Source organism: Oncorhynchus masou, chromosome 8, assembly GCF_036934945.1.
Source record: "Oncorhynchus masou masou isolate Uvic2021 chromosome 8, UVic_Omas_1.1, whole genome shotgun sequence".
Taxonomy (NCBI): Eukaryota; Metazoa; Chordata; class Actinopteri; order Salmoniformes; family Salmonidae; genus Oncorhynchus; species Oncorhynchus masou.
Window position 1 is genome coordinate 5,905,355 of NC_088219.1, and position 12,677 is coordinate 5,918,031.

Genomic DNA, 12,677 nt, shown 5'->3' on the forward strand with positions numbered 1-12,677 from the left:
ACATCAGTACAGTCAACTCCATCACATCAGTACAGTCAACTCCATCACATCAGTACAGTCAACTCCATCACATCAGTACAGTCAACTCCATCACATCAGTACAGTCAACTCCATCCCATCAATACAGTCAACTCCATCACATCAGTACAGTCAACTCCATCACATCAGTACAGTCAACTCCATCACATCAGTACAGTCAACTCCATCACATCAGTACAGTCAACTCCATCACATCAGTACAGTCTACTCCATCACATCAATACAGTCAACTCCATCACATCAGTACAGTCAACTCCATCACATCAGTCCAGTCAACTCCATCACATCAGTACAGTCAACTCCATCCCATCAGTACAGTCTACTCCATCACATCAGTAGTCAACTCCATCACATCAGTACAGTCAACTCCATCACATCTAGGCTTGGGCGGTATACCGTATATAACGTATACCGGGGTATTTGGAAATAGCCACGGGATGGTTTTTCAAAACCGTTAACTATTTATTTTTCTACACATGTAAATATTTGCAGCTACTTTTGAATGAAATAACCTACAGTCAACCTGTGCAATACTTTAGGAGATGAAGCAGATTGCATTCTTCATTTCACCGGTGACATTATGAAGCGTGTACACACGCTGTTCCAGAGCCAGTGCTGTCAATTTGCACAATGTCTCCCGTTCACATTCGCTTGCAAATGTCCAAACTCACCAAAAATGACCTTCGGTAGCTTCTACCATATATATATATATATATATATATATGTATACATCTATGAGCTGGATTGCCTGTCTTTGCAAAACAAATAAAATTGGTTTGCACTCGTTAGAATATTTAACTAGCAGCTTCCATGGAAATGTGCTATTACTTGTGCTAATTTAATTGGCATCCCAGTAATAGACGCCCAAAGGGTATTTTTGCGTTTTTTTTGTGTGTGTTAAAAACCGGTAATACCGTAAATCCCAGGATGAGAAAAGGATTGTATGACGATATGAAAATGTGGATACTGCTCAACCCTAATCACATCATTATAGTCAACTCAAACATTCCCGTTTTTCATTCAGGTCCAGGTACACATCCGTACATTTGAAAAGGCACATAGGCTGGGATTCAACTCAAGTCACGTTAAAGAGCAGCAGGCTGGGATTCAACCCAAGTCACGTTAAAGAGAAGCACACTAGACAGCTGGGATTCAACTCAAGTCACGTTAAAGAGCAGCAGGCTGGGATTCAACCCAAGTCACGTTAAAGAGCAGCAGGCTGGGATTCAACCCAAGTCACGTTAAAGAGAAGTACACTGGGATTCAACTCAAGTCACGTTAAAGAGCAGCAGGCTGGGATTCAACCCAAGTCACGTTAAAGAGAAGCAGGCTGGGATTCAACTCAAGTCACGTTAAAGAGCAGCAGGCTGGGATTCAACCCAACTCACGTTAAAGAGCAGCAGGCTGGGATTCAACCCAAGTCACGTTAAAGAGCAGCAGGCTGGGATTCAACTCAAGTCACGTTAAAGAGCAGCAGGCTGGGATTCAACCCAAGTCACGTTAAAGAGCAGCACACTGGGATTCAACCCAAGTCACGTTAAAGAGCAGCAGCTGGGATTCAACCCAAGTCACGTTAAAGAGAAGCAGGCTGGGATTCAACCCAAGTCACGTTAAAGAGAAGCAGGCTGGGATTCAACTCAAGTCACGTTAAAGAGCAGCAGGCTGGGATTCAACTCAAGTCACGTTAAAGAGCAGCAGGCTGGGATTCAACCCAAGTCACGTTAAAGAGCAGCAGGCTGGGATTCAACTCAAGTCACGTTAAAGAGAAGTACACTAGACAGCTGGGATTCAACCCAAGTCACGTTAAAGAGAAGTACACTAGACAGCTGAGATTCAACCCAAGTCATGTTAAAGAGCAGCACACTAGACAGCTGGGATTCAACCCAAGTCACGTTAAAGAGAAGTACACTAGACAGCTGAGATTCAACCCAAGTCACGTTAAAGAGCAGCACACTAGACAGCTGAGATTCAACCCAAGTCACGTTAACGAGCAGCACACTAGACAGCCGACGCCATTTAAATGCAATTAGCGCTACAGCAGCCATCCACAGTGTTACCATGAATACGATATCCACCAACAGCAGAAAAACCTTTATAGAGGAACCTAATTTAAAAATAAAAATGGCCTCCGTGGCATCGGTAGATTAGCATTAGGATCACTTTACACTTTACAGGTCAATTGGACACAAGGTCCCAACCTAAATTTAACTTAAGTTTTTAACCCAACCCCTCCGAACGACACACATACACGTTCAGGTTTTGGAGAGGTGCGGGGGGGGGGGGGGGGCTACTGCACAGGGTGCCTGGGGAGCTGTTGCTGTGGGCGGGGTTAAGTGTCGTTGTGAAAGGGTACAAAGGCAGGCCATGGCATCTAGTAGAGCTGGGACGCTGAACCGAATATTATCGACACTGATCATTTATTGAGGACATTTTACTGATAACGATATTAGCAATAACCAGCCTTTACTTGACACAATGTAAAGTTTGAAATTAATTAAGTCTGCTAACATGGGCTATTGATAATGGGACAATTGAAAGTGTGCTTCTACACCTGCATTGCTTGCTGTTTGTGGTTTTAGGCTGGGTTTCTTTACAGCACTTTGTGGCATCAGCTGATGTAAGAAGGGCTTTATAAATACATTTGATTGAAATTTGATTGTAAGTAGTCGTAGGTATTTTTTATGGTGCACATAATGTCATAAACGTCAAAGTAAATGTATTGTTATGATGAGAATTCAGTGAATTGATCATGGTATGGATTTTTGTATATATCACCCAGCACTAGCATTGCCAGTCAGCTCACTTCCCACCATATCCCCCCCCCCCCCTTTGGATCCAGGATTCGAACTGGCAACCCTCCTGCTGCTGGGTCGCCGCTCTAAACGCTAGGCTACCTGCCTCCCTAATAGTGTAAATAGGACGGAGAGAACTTTACCGTCGGTATTTTACAAAACAAGAATGTTGGAGATTTATGGAATCGACGTCTCTGATTTCCCTTTATATATGGGTTTTAGGTTTGGGTTTTAGCTAATAGTTTCGTTTTAGGATAATGGCTAATGCCCACTAACACCTGGGTGTTTGTTCTTAATTCTCTCTCGGAATGCACACTGACCGTGGTATATTTAGTTCGGTGTTGGATATCTCTATAGGGCTACTTAGGGACTGTCAATGAATAACACAATGCATATGGGACAATATTTTTTACATTTCAATAGTTCAGAATTTCAATGACTTAAAAGCCTTAAACCAATTATACATTGTAAAATATACAATATACAAATATTGAAAAACTTTAATAATTTATTTTTGTTCATGTACATTGTGCAATTTATTGACGGTCCCTAACAAGCCCCATATATATCCAGCAGCGAACTAACTTTGCCATGGTCGCACACAGGCGGAAGCTAATTGACGATAGTTGTCTAGAGAATACCTCACAATTTCACTCACCCTAGCAGAGTTGGTTTGACTGTTTTCAAGATACCTAGATGGGTGAGTGACTGTAACTGTGCATCTTTTTTGCCAGTGTGTACAAACGTTTCCTACGTGCGAAAACACACACAAAAGAGACACCCGCATCAAAGCACGCCTACAAATCACAAATCTCGTCTCTCCAGTCACATTTCTTAATCAGGAGGAAAAACCGAGGTGAAATCCGTCAATTCAGCCTCCCTTTAAATGGCACATTGTCGGCTGTCTAATGCACTGCGCTATACTATAACCCACCTGAGATAAAACAAAAACAACAAAACAACCAAGATTGAATCTTGTCTCAGTCAGTATAGTTCAGTGATAAGATTAGCTGAAGGACATTAATTTGTTGGTTCCCCACCTGGAAGTAGACAGAGTCCAGGGTGATCATCTTGGAGGAGGTGAAGAAGGTATCAAAGTCCACCTCTCTCATGGGTGTAATGACCCCATCCGGGCCAGCAGGGGCACTGACGAGCCAGCGGTAGCGTGTCAGCGTGTTGTCGATGTGCTCGCTGACACAGATAGAGCCTGTTTTGTCGTAGTCAGGGTACTTAGGGTTACAGGCCTGGATGGGTTGGTCGGAGGGGGAGGTGGAGGGAGAGGGGAATGGAAGGAGGTAGGGAGAGAGAGATGAGGAATGAAGGGGGAGATGTAGGAGAGAGGAAGTGAGGGAGAGAGCGAGAGAGATTAAATAAATGCGTGAATCACAAAGAACACAAATCAACTGTCAGCTTGCATGTTCCTAAATTGACAATAATATATGCAGAATGCACCCTTGCTTATACTCAGATTTATACAGTGGATTTGGGAAGTATTCAGACCCTTGACTTTCTCCACGTTTTATTATGTTACAGTCTTCATCAATCTACACACAATACCCCATAATGACAAAGCAAAAACTGTTTTTTTTTTTAAATGTTTGCTAATTTATGAAAATAAAAATATTAAATATCACATTTCCATAAGTATTCAGACCCTTTGTGCAGTACATTTTTTGAAGCACCTTTGGCAGCAATTACATTATGACTCTACAAACCTGTATTTGGGGAGTTTCTCCCATTCTTCTCTGCAGATCCTCTCAAGCTCTGTCAGGTTGGATGGGGAGTGTTGCCGCACAGCTATTTTCAGGTCTCTCCAGAGATGCTCGATCAGGTTCAAGTCCGGGCTCTGGCTGGGCCACTCAAGGACTTGTCCCGAAGCCACTCCTGCATTGTCTTGGATGTGTGCATAGTGTCGTTGTCCTGTTGGAAGGTGAACCTTCACCCCAGTCTGAGGTCCTGAGTGCTCTGGAGCAGATTTTCATCAAGGATCTCTCTGTACTTTGCTCTGTTCATCTTTGCCTCAATCGTTATTAGTCTCCCAGTCCCTGAAAAACATCCCCACAGCATGATGCTGCCACCACCATGCTTCACCGTAGGGATGGTGCCAGGTTTCCTCCAGACGTGACGCTTGGCATTCAGGCCAAAGATGTTAATCTTGGTTTCATCAGACCAGATAATCCTATTTCCCATGGTTTGAAAGTCTTTAGGTGCCTTTTGGCAAACCCCGAGTGGGCTGTCATGTGTCTTTTACTGAGGAGTGGCTTCTGTCTGGCCACTCTACCATAAAGGCCTGATTGGTGGAGTGCTACAGGGATGGTTGTCCTTCTGGAAGATTCTCCCATCTCCACAGAGGAACTCTAGAGCTCTGTCGGGTTCTTGGTAAAACTCCCTGACCAAGGCCCTTCTCCCCCGACTGTTCAGTTTGGCCGGTTGGCCAGCTATGGGAAGAGTCCTTGTGGTTCCAAACTTCTTCCATTTAACAATGATGGAGGCCACTGTGTTCTTGGGGACCTTCAATGCTGCAGAAATGTTTCTGGTACCCTTCCTCAGATCTGTGCCTCGACACAATCCTGTCTCGGAGCTCTAAGGACAAATCCTTCGACCTCTTGGCTTGGTTTTTGTTCTGACATGCACTGTCAACTGTTGGACCTTATATAGACAGGCGTGTGCCTTTCCAAATAATGTTCAATCAATTTGAATTTACTACAGATTGACGCCAATCAAGTTGTAGAAACATCTCAAGGATGATCAATGGAAACAGGATGCACTTGAGCTCAATTTCGAGACTCATATCAAAAGGGTCTGAATACTAAAAATATGTTTTCGCTTTGTCATGGGGATTAGATTAATGTGTAATATTAATATTAATATTAATGCGTGTAGATTAATACATTTTAGAATAAGGCTGTAAAGTAACAAAATGTGGAAAATCTCAAAGGGTCTGAATACTTTCTGAAGACATTGTAACAACCAAAACTTATATTAGACAAAACAAACCTCACGTATCAAAAGAGCAAATAATTTTAATCTAAATTCGACTCTCTCTCATTGCACCCGTTAGAAAAACACCTCACCTGCTTAATTATTAAGAATCTGCTTAACGTGGACAGGTTTTGGGCAGAGATATGGCTCTCGCATCACTTCTCAGTTCAGTTTATAACTGGGATCCCAGCAAACAGTGGACGTCCTAAGGACATTCAGTGACATTACCATTAGGTCCCTTTAAGGGTTTCAGCGAGACGTTAAGGGTATCCCACACTTGGAACATTAAACGTTAACCTCAGGACCATAAATAATAGGACGTTCAGTACAGGTCACGGTTTGGTCGCAGTATAACGTTATAATAAGGTATTTTGATGTCTATAAGGGAATGTTATGAAAAGGTTTCTATTTTGTTCTGATAGGACGTTATCTGGGACATTCAATGACCACGTGATGGTCAAGGGGACGTTGCATGATGGTGCCCAAGGTACGTTTTCTGGGGGGGGGACCTTTGCTTAGTTCCCTGTAAGTTACCAGGACGTCACTGAGCACCATGTCAGAACAATGTTATGCTACTTCAAAGCAAGCAACACTGAAGCATGCATGAGAACACCAGCTGTTTTAAACGACTGTGTGACCTTTAAACAGGTCAACATTCACAAGACCGCGGGGCCAGACAGATTACCAGGATGTGTACTCAGAGCATACGCGGACCAACTGGCAAGTGTCTTCACTGACATTTTCAACCTCTCCCTGACCGAGTCTGTAATACCTACAGTTGATGTCGGAAGTTTACATACACCTTAGCCAAATACATATAAACTCAGTTTTTTAAAATAACCTGTTTTAGGTCAGTCACCACTTAATTTTAAGAATGTGAAATGTGAAAATAATAGTACAGAGATTTATTTAAGCTTTTATTTTTTTCATCACATTCCCAGTGGGTCAGAAGTTAACATACACTCAATTAGTATTTGGTAGCATTGCTTTTAACTTGTTTATCAAATGTTTCGGGTAGCCTTCCATAAGCTTCCCACAATAAGTTGGGTGAATTTTGGCCCATTCCTCCTGACAGAGCTGGTGTAACTGAGTCAGGTTTGTAGGCCTCCTTGTTCGCACACACTTTCTCAGTTCTGCCCACAAATTTTCTATAGGATTGAGGTCAGGGCTTTGTGATGGCCACTCCAATACCTTGACTTTGTTGTCCTTAAGCCATTTTGCTACAATTTTGGAAGTATGATTGGGGTCATTGTCCATTTGAAAGACCCATTTGCGACCAAGCTTTAACTTCTGAGACTGATGTCTTGAGATGTTGCTTCAATATATCCGCATAATTTTCCTCCCTCATGAAGCCATCTATTTTGTGAAGTGCACCAGTCCCTCCTGCAGCAAAGCACCCCCACAACATGATGCTGCCACCCCCATGCTTCACGGTTGGGATGGTGTTCTTCAGCTTGCAAGCCTCCCCCTTTTTCCTCCAAAAAGTAGTCTGGCTTTTTTATGGCAGTTTTGGAGCAGTGGCTTCTGCCTTGCTGAGCGGCCTTTCAGGTTACGTCGATATAGGACTCATTTTACTATGGATATAGATACTTTGTCCCTGGTTCCTCCAGCATCTTCACAAGGTCCTTTGCTGTTGTTTTGGGATTGATTTGCACTTTTCGCACCAAAGTATGTTTATCTCTAGGAGACCGAACGTTTTTTTCTGAGGTCTTTGCTGATTTCTTTGATTTTCCCATGATGTCAAGCAAGGAGGCACTGAGTTTGAAGGTAGGCCTTGAAATACATCCACAGGTACACCTCCAATTGACTCAAATGATGTCAATTAGCCTATCAGAAGCTTCTAAAGCCATGACATGATTTTCTGGAATTTTCCAAGCTGTTTAAAGGCACAGTCAACTTAGTGTGTGTAAACTTCTGACCTACTGGAATCGTGATACAGTGAAATAATCTGTATGTAAACAATTGTTGGAAAAATTACTTGTTGTGTCATGCATAAAGTAGATGTCCTAACAGACTTGTAAAAAGTCTCTCTCTCTCTCTCTCTCTGATCATGCCTAGAAAAATGCTTTGTAACTCTTGTTAATGCCTTTTAACTTTATTTAGCTTTATGATTTGTATAACGTATCGTTCATTTTATAATGTAAATAAATATCTGCCTTTGATATAGACCCTCTCAGACCAATTTTGTGCTAGTCGACGTCAACTCATTGCCTAATGCTTGCTTGCATATTTGTATAATCTTCGAGGAGTCAGATAAACATTTCAATAGGCTAATTGTGTTATTATGAGTCGCATGTGAGGTATAAATAATACACAGTACAATCAACAAAAATATAAAACAAAAAATATAAATGGAACATGCAACAATTTCTACGATTTTACTGAGTTACAGTTCATATGAGGAAATCAGTCAATTGAAATAACTTCATTAGGCCCTAATCTCTGGATTCCACAGGACTGGGATACCACAGACACCTTTAAAAAAAGGTAGGGGCGTAGATCAGTAAACCAGTCAGTATCTGGTGTGACCACCATTTGCCTCATGCAGCACGTCACATCTCCTTCACATAGAGTTGATGAGGCTGTTGATTGTGGCCTGTGGAAAGTTGTCCCACTCCTCTTCAACGGCTGTGCGAAGTTGTTGGATATTGGCGGGAACTGGAACACAGTGTCGCACATGTCAATCCAGAGCATCCCAAACATGCTCAATGGGTGGCATGTATGGTAGGTATGCAGGCCATAGAAGAACTGGGACATTTGCAGCTTCCAGGAATTGTGTACAGATCCTTGCGACATGGGGCCGTGCATTATCATGCTGAAACATGAGGTGATGGCGGCGAATTAATAGCACAACAATGGGCGTCGCCAAATTGCCATCAGTGAAATAAAATTACGTTCATTGTTCCGTTGCTTCTGCCTGCACATACTGTACCGTGATCCCCACCACCACCAGCACGGGGCACCTGCTCGCCCACACGACGCCATACAGTACAATTGAAACTGGGATTCATTTGTGAAGCGCACACCTCTTCTTCAACGTGTCAGTGACCATCGAAGGTGAGCATTTGCCCACGGAAGTCGGTTACGACGCTGAACTGCAGTCAGGTCAAGACCCTGGTGAGGACAACGAGTACACAGATTAGCTTCCCTGAGACGATTTCTGACAGTTTGTGCAGAAATTCTTTGGTTTTGCAAACCCACAGCTTCATCAACGATCCCGCAGATGAGAAAGCCGGATGGGCTGCCACATTCTCTGAGTTGACGTTGGAGGCAGCTCATGGCAGAGAAATTAACATTCAATTCTCTGGCAACAGCTCTGGTGGACATTCCTGCAGTCAGTACACCAATTGCATTCTCCTTCAAAACTTGAGACATCCGTGGCATTGTATTGTGTGACAAAACTGAACATTTTAGATTGGCCATTTATTGTCCCCAGCACAAGGTGCACCTGTGTAATGATCATACCATTTAATCAGCTTCGTGATATGCCACACCTGTAAGGTGGACGGATTATCTCGGCAAAGGAAAAATGGGGATGTAAACACATTTGTGCATAAAATTCAAGAGAAATAAGCTTTTTGTACGTATAGAACATTCCTGGAATTTGTATTTCAGCTCAAACATGGGAACAACACTTTACATGTTGCGTTTATGTAACATGGCTGCCTTGTTTCAGGCTCCTATACAAGTATTTCACTATACCCGCAATAACATCTGCTACAAATGTTACCAATAAAATGTTATTTGATTTAAGGATTACAAATCTTACTTCATTACAGCCAGGCCAAATTACTTTACTCTCTGTTAAGATTGGGTCTTACAGCCCCTGACCCTGTCAGATGTGTTCCTTGACACAGTCAGACTACCCTGTCAGATGTGTTCCTTGACTCAGTCAGACTACCCTGTCAGATGTGTTCCCAGACTCAGTCAGACTACCCTGTCAGATGTGTTCCTGGACTCAGTCAGACTACCCTGTCAGATGTGTTCCCTGACACAGTCAGACTACCCTGTCAGATGTGTTCCTGGACACAGTCAGACTACCCTGTCAGATGTGTTCCCTGACACAGTCAGACTACCCTGTCAGATGTGTTCCTGGACACAGTCAGACTACCCTGTCAGATGTGTTCCCTGACTCAGTCAGACTACCCTGTCAGATGTGTTCCTGGACACAGTCAGACTACCCTGTCAGATGTGTTCCCTGACTCAGTCAGACTACCCTGTCAGATGTGTTCCCTGGGTGTTCTCTGTCTGCTTGTGGAGGTAATGGGAAAACGCGCTGAATTTCAGGGACATAGACTGACTTGTGGGGAAAGAGACTGACACAGACAGACTTACGGTTGCAGACTGTCTTGGGGACATAGACTGACTATTGGGGACACAGACAGACTATTGGGGACACAGACTGACTATTGGGGACACAGACTGACTATTGGGGACACAATCTGACTATTGGGGACACAGACAGACTATTGGGGACACAGACTGACTATTGGGGACACAGACAGACTATTGGGGACACAGAATGACTATTGGGGACACAGACAGACTATTGGGGACACAGACAGACTATTGGGGACACAGAATGACTATTGGGGACACAGACAGACTATTGGGGACACAGACAGACTATTGGGGACACAGACAGACTATTGGGGACACAGACAGACTATTGGGGACACAGACAGACTATTGGGGACACAGTCTGACTATTGGGGACACAGACAGACTATTGGGGACACAGACAGACTATTGGGGACACAGACAGACTATTGGGGACACAGACAGACTATTGGGGACACAGACAGACTATTGGGGACACAGACTGACTATTGGGGACACAGAATGACTATTGGGGACACAGAATGACTATTGGGGACACAGTCTGACTATTGGGGACACAGACAGACTATTGGGGACACAGACAGACTATTGGGGACACAGAATGACTATTGGGGACACAGACAGACTATTGGGGACACAGACAGACTATTGGGGACACAGACAGACTATTGGGGACACAGACAGACTATTGGGGACACAGACAGACTATTGGGGACACAGTCTGACTATTGGGGACACAGACTGACTATTGGGGACACAGACAGACTATTGGGGACACAGACAGACTATTGGGGACACAGACTGACTATTGGGGACACAGACTGACTATTGGGGACACAGACAGACTATTGGGGACTGACTTACGGTGACACAGAGAATGGGGTAGCCAGCTGGAGGGTGGAGGTTCTGCGCTGTCTTGCTGACGTCGTCATCGTGCAGCAGAGACACCACTTGGGGCAGGGAGGGGAAGGTGACGGCGGCCGTACCGTTGGTCTCCTCAATGTACACGACGGCTTTAGCCATCTGACACGACACACAGGGGGGTTTGCATGAGTTATATTGACCGAGTTAGATTGACTTTTGTATGAAGTTCACTTTGATTGACTTAGTTTGTACTACCATTAGATCTCATCCGCAAGAAAATGATTGATTGATTGGTGAGAGTGTTCAGGTGTGTTTGGTTGATTCTGACAGCTCCTCCTCACCTGCGTTTCGGCCACCATGTTGTCGTCAGGTTTCAGGTGAACGGTGAAGGCTTCTCTCATCTCTCTGATTCCGTCATGCAACACCTCCACCTCCACAACGTGCTCCGTCTGCCCATGCTTAAACGTAACATCTACACACACATACACACACACACACACACACACACACACACACACACACACACACACACACACACACACACACACACACACACACACACACACACACACACACACACACACACACACACACACACACACACACACACACACGCAGACGCACACACGCAGACGCACACATGCACGCACACGAGCGCACACACACACACACTACAGTCTGTAGTTATTTTTAATCTTTTACATTCCAACTCTTTCTATGCCATTTCTGTTTTTCCCTGGCTGGAACTACAGGATCTTAGTCCTTTACCCTCTGAGACAGGATGGTAGTCCTCTCCTGAGGTGGCTGACCCGTCCTTGGTGTGAACACGGACCACTGACAACTTGGAGGTGTCGCCCAATCGCAGCACTGGAATCTTCACCGAGGAAACAGAGCCTGCCTCCTTGGGCTCACTCACACTGAACTTGGTCTGCCCAAACTTGATGATGGACTCTGGAGAGGAGTCAGAGGGAGGTTGGTGCGGGTCAGAAGTTTCAGGAGGGAGAGAGAAAGAGAGGAGAGAATAGAAGAGGGGGACTGGAGGGAATGTGTACGTGTATAGCCCTAGCTACTTCAGTGAATCATTATGACAGTAAAACACTGAACGTGATAATGAGTCATTATGTAAAATTACTGTCATTATTTCCCAACACGAGATATATGTAATGATAATGTAGGAGATTACACGGAATTATAAATACCACTATACTCATATACAAACCATGTGTTCGTTGCAACAAGAGCTGTTGAATAATTATCGCTTGAAGTGAAAGGAAGTTTCTTACTTAACCCTTTGCTCTTTTTCCCACATTACTTTATCCTTTCTTCTCTCCCATCTACCCTCCCTCTCTCTATCCTCCCTCCCTCTCTCTACCCTCCCTCCCTCTATCCTCCCTCCCTCTCTCTATCCTCCCTCCCTCTCTCTACCCTCCCTCCCTCTATCCTCCCTCCCTCTCTCTATCCTCCCTCCCTCTCTCTACCCTCCCTCCCTCTATCCTCCCTCCCTCTCTCTATCCTCCCTCCCTCTACCCTCCCTCCCTCTCTCTATCCTCCCTCCCTCTCTCTATCCTCCCTCCCTCTACCCTCCCTCCCTCTCTCTATCCTCCATCCCTCTCTCTATCCTCCATCCCTCTCTCTCTCTACCCTCCCTCTCTCTATCCT

General features: G+C 44.4%; 1 protein-coding gene across 1 annotated transcript in view; it reads right to left on the minus strand.

Annotated features, from left to right (window-relative positions):
• Window positions 1-12,677, minus strand: part of LOC135544007 (FRAS1-related extracellular matrix protein 2-like) — a 229,684-nt gene that overhangs the window by 43,193 nt on the left and 173,814 nt on the right. Inside the window, exons 12-15 of the mRNA XM_064971330.1 lie at window positions 11,787-11,969; window positions 11,360-11,490; window positions 11,019-11,177; window positions 3,872-4,075 (exon numbers count right to left, since the gene is read on the minus strand). Coding sequence (XP_064827402.1) covers window positions 3,872-4,075; window positions 11,019-11,177; window positions 11,360-11,490; window positions 11,787-11,969 — 677 coding nt within the window. The remainder of the gene's footprint in view (window positions 1-3,871; window positions 4,076-11,018; window positions 11,178-11,359; window positions 11,491-11,786; window positions 11,970-12,677) is intronic.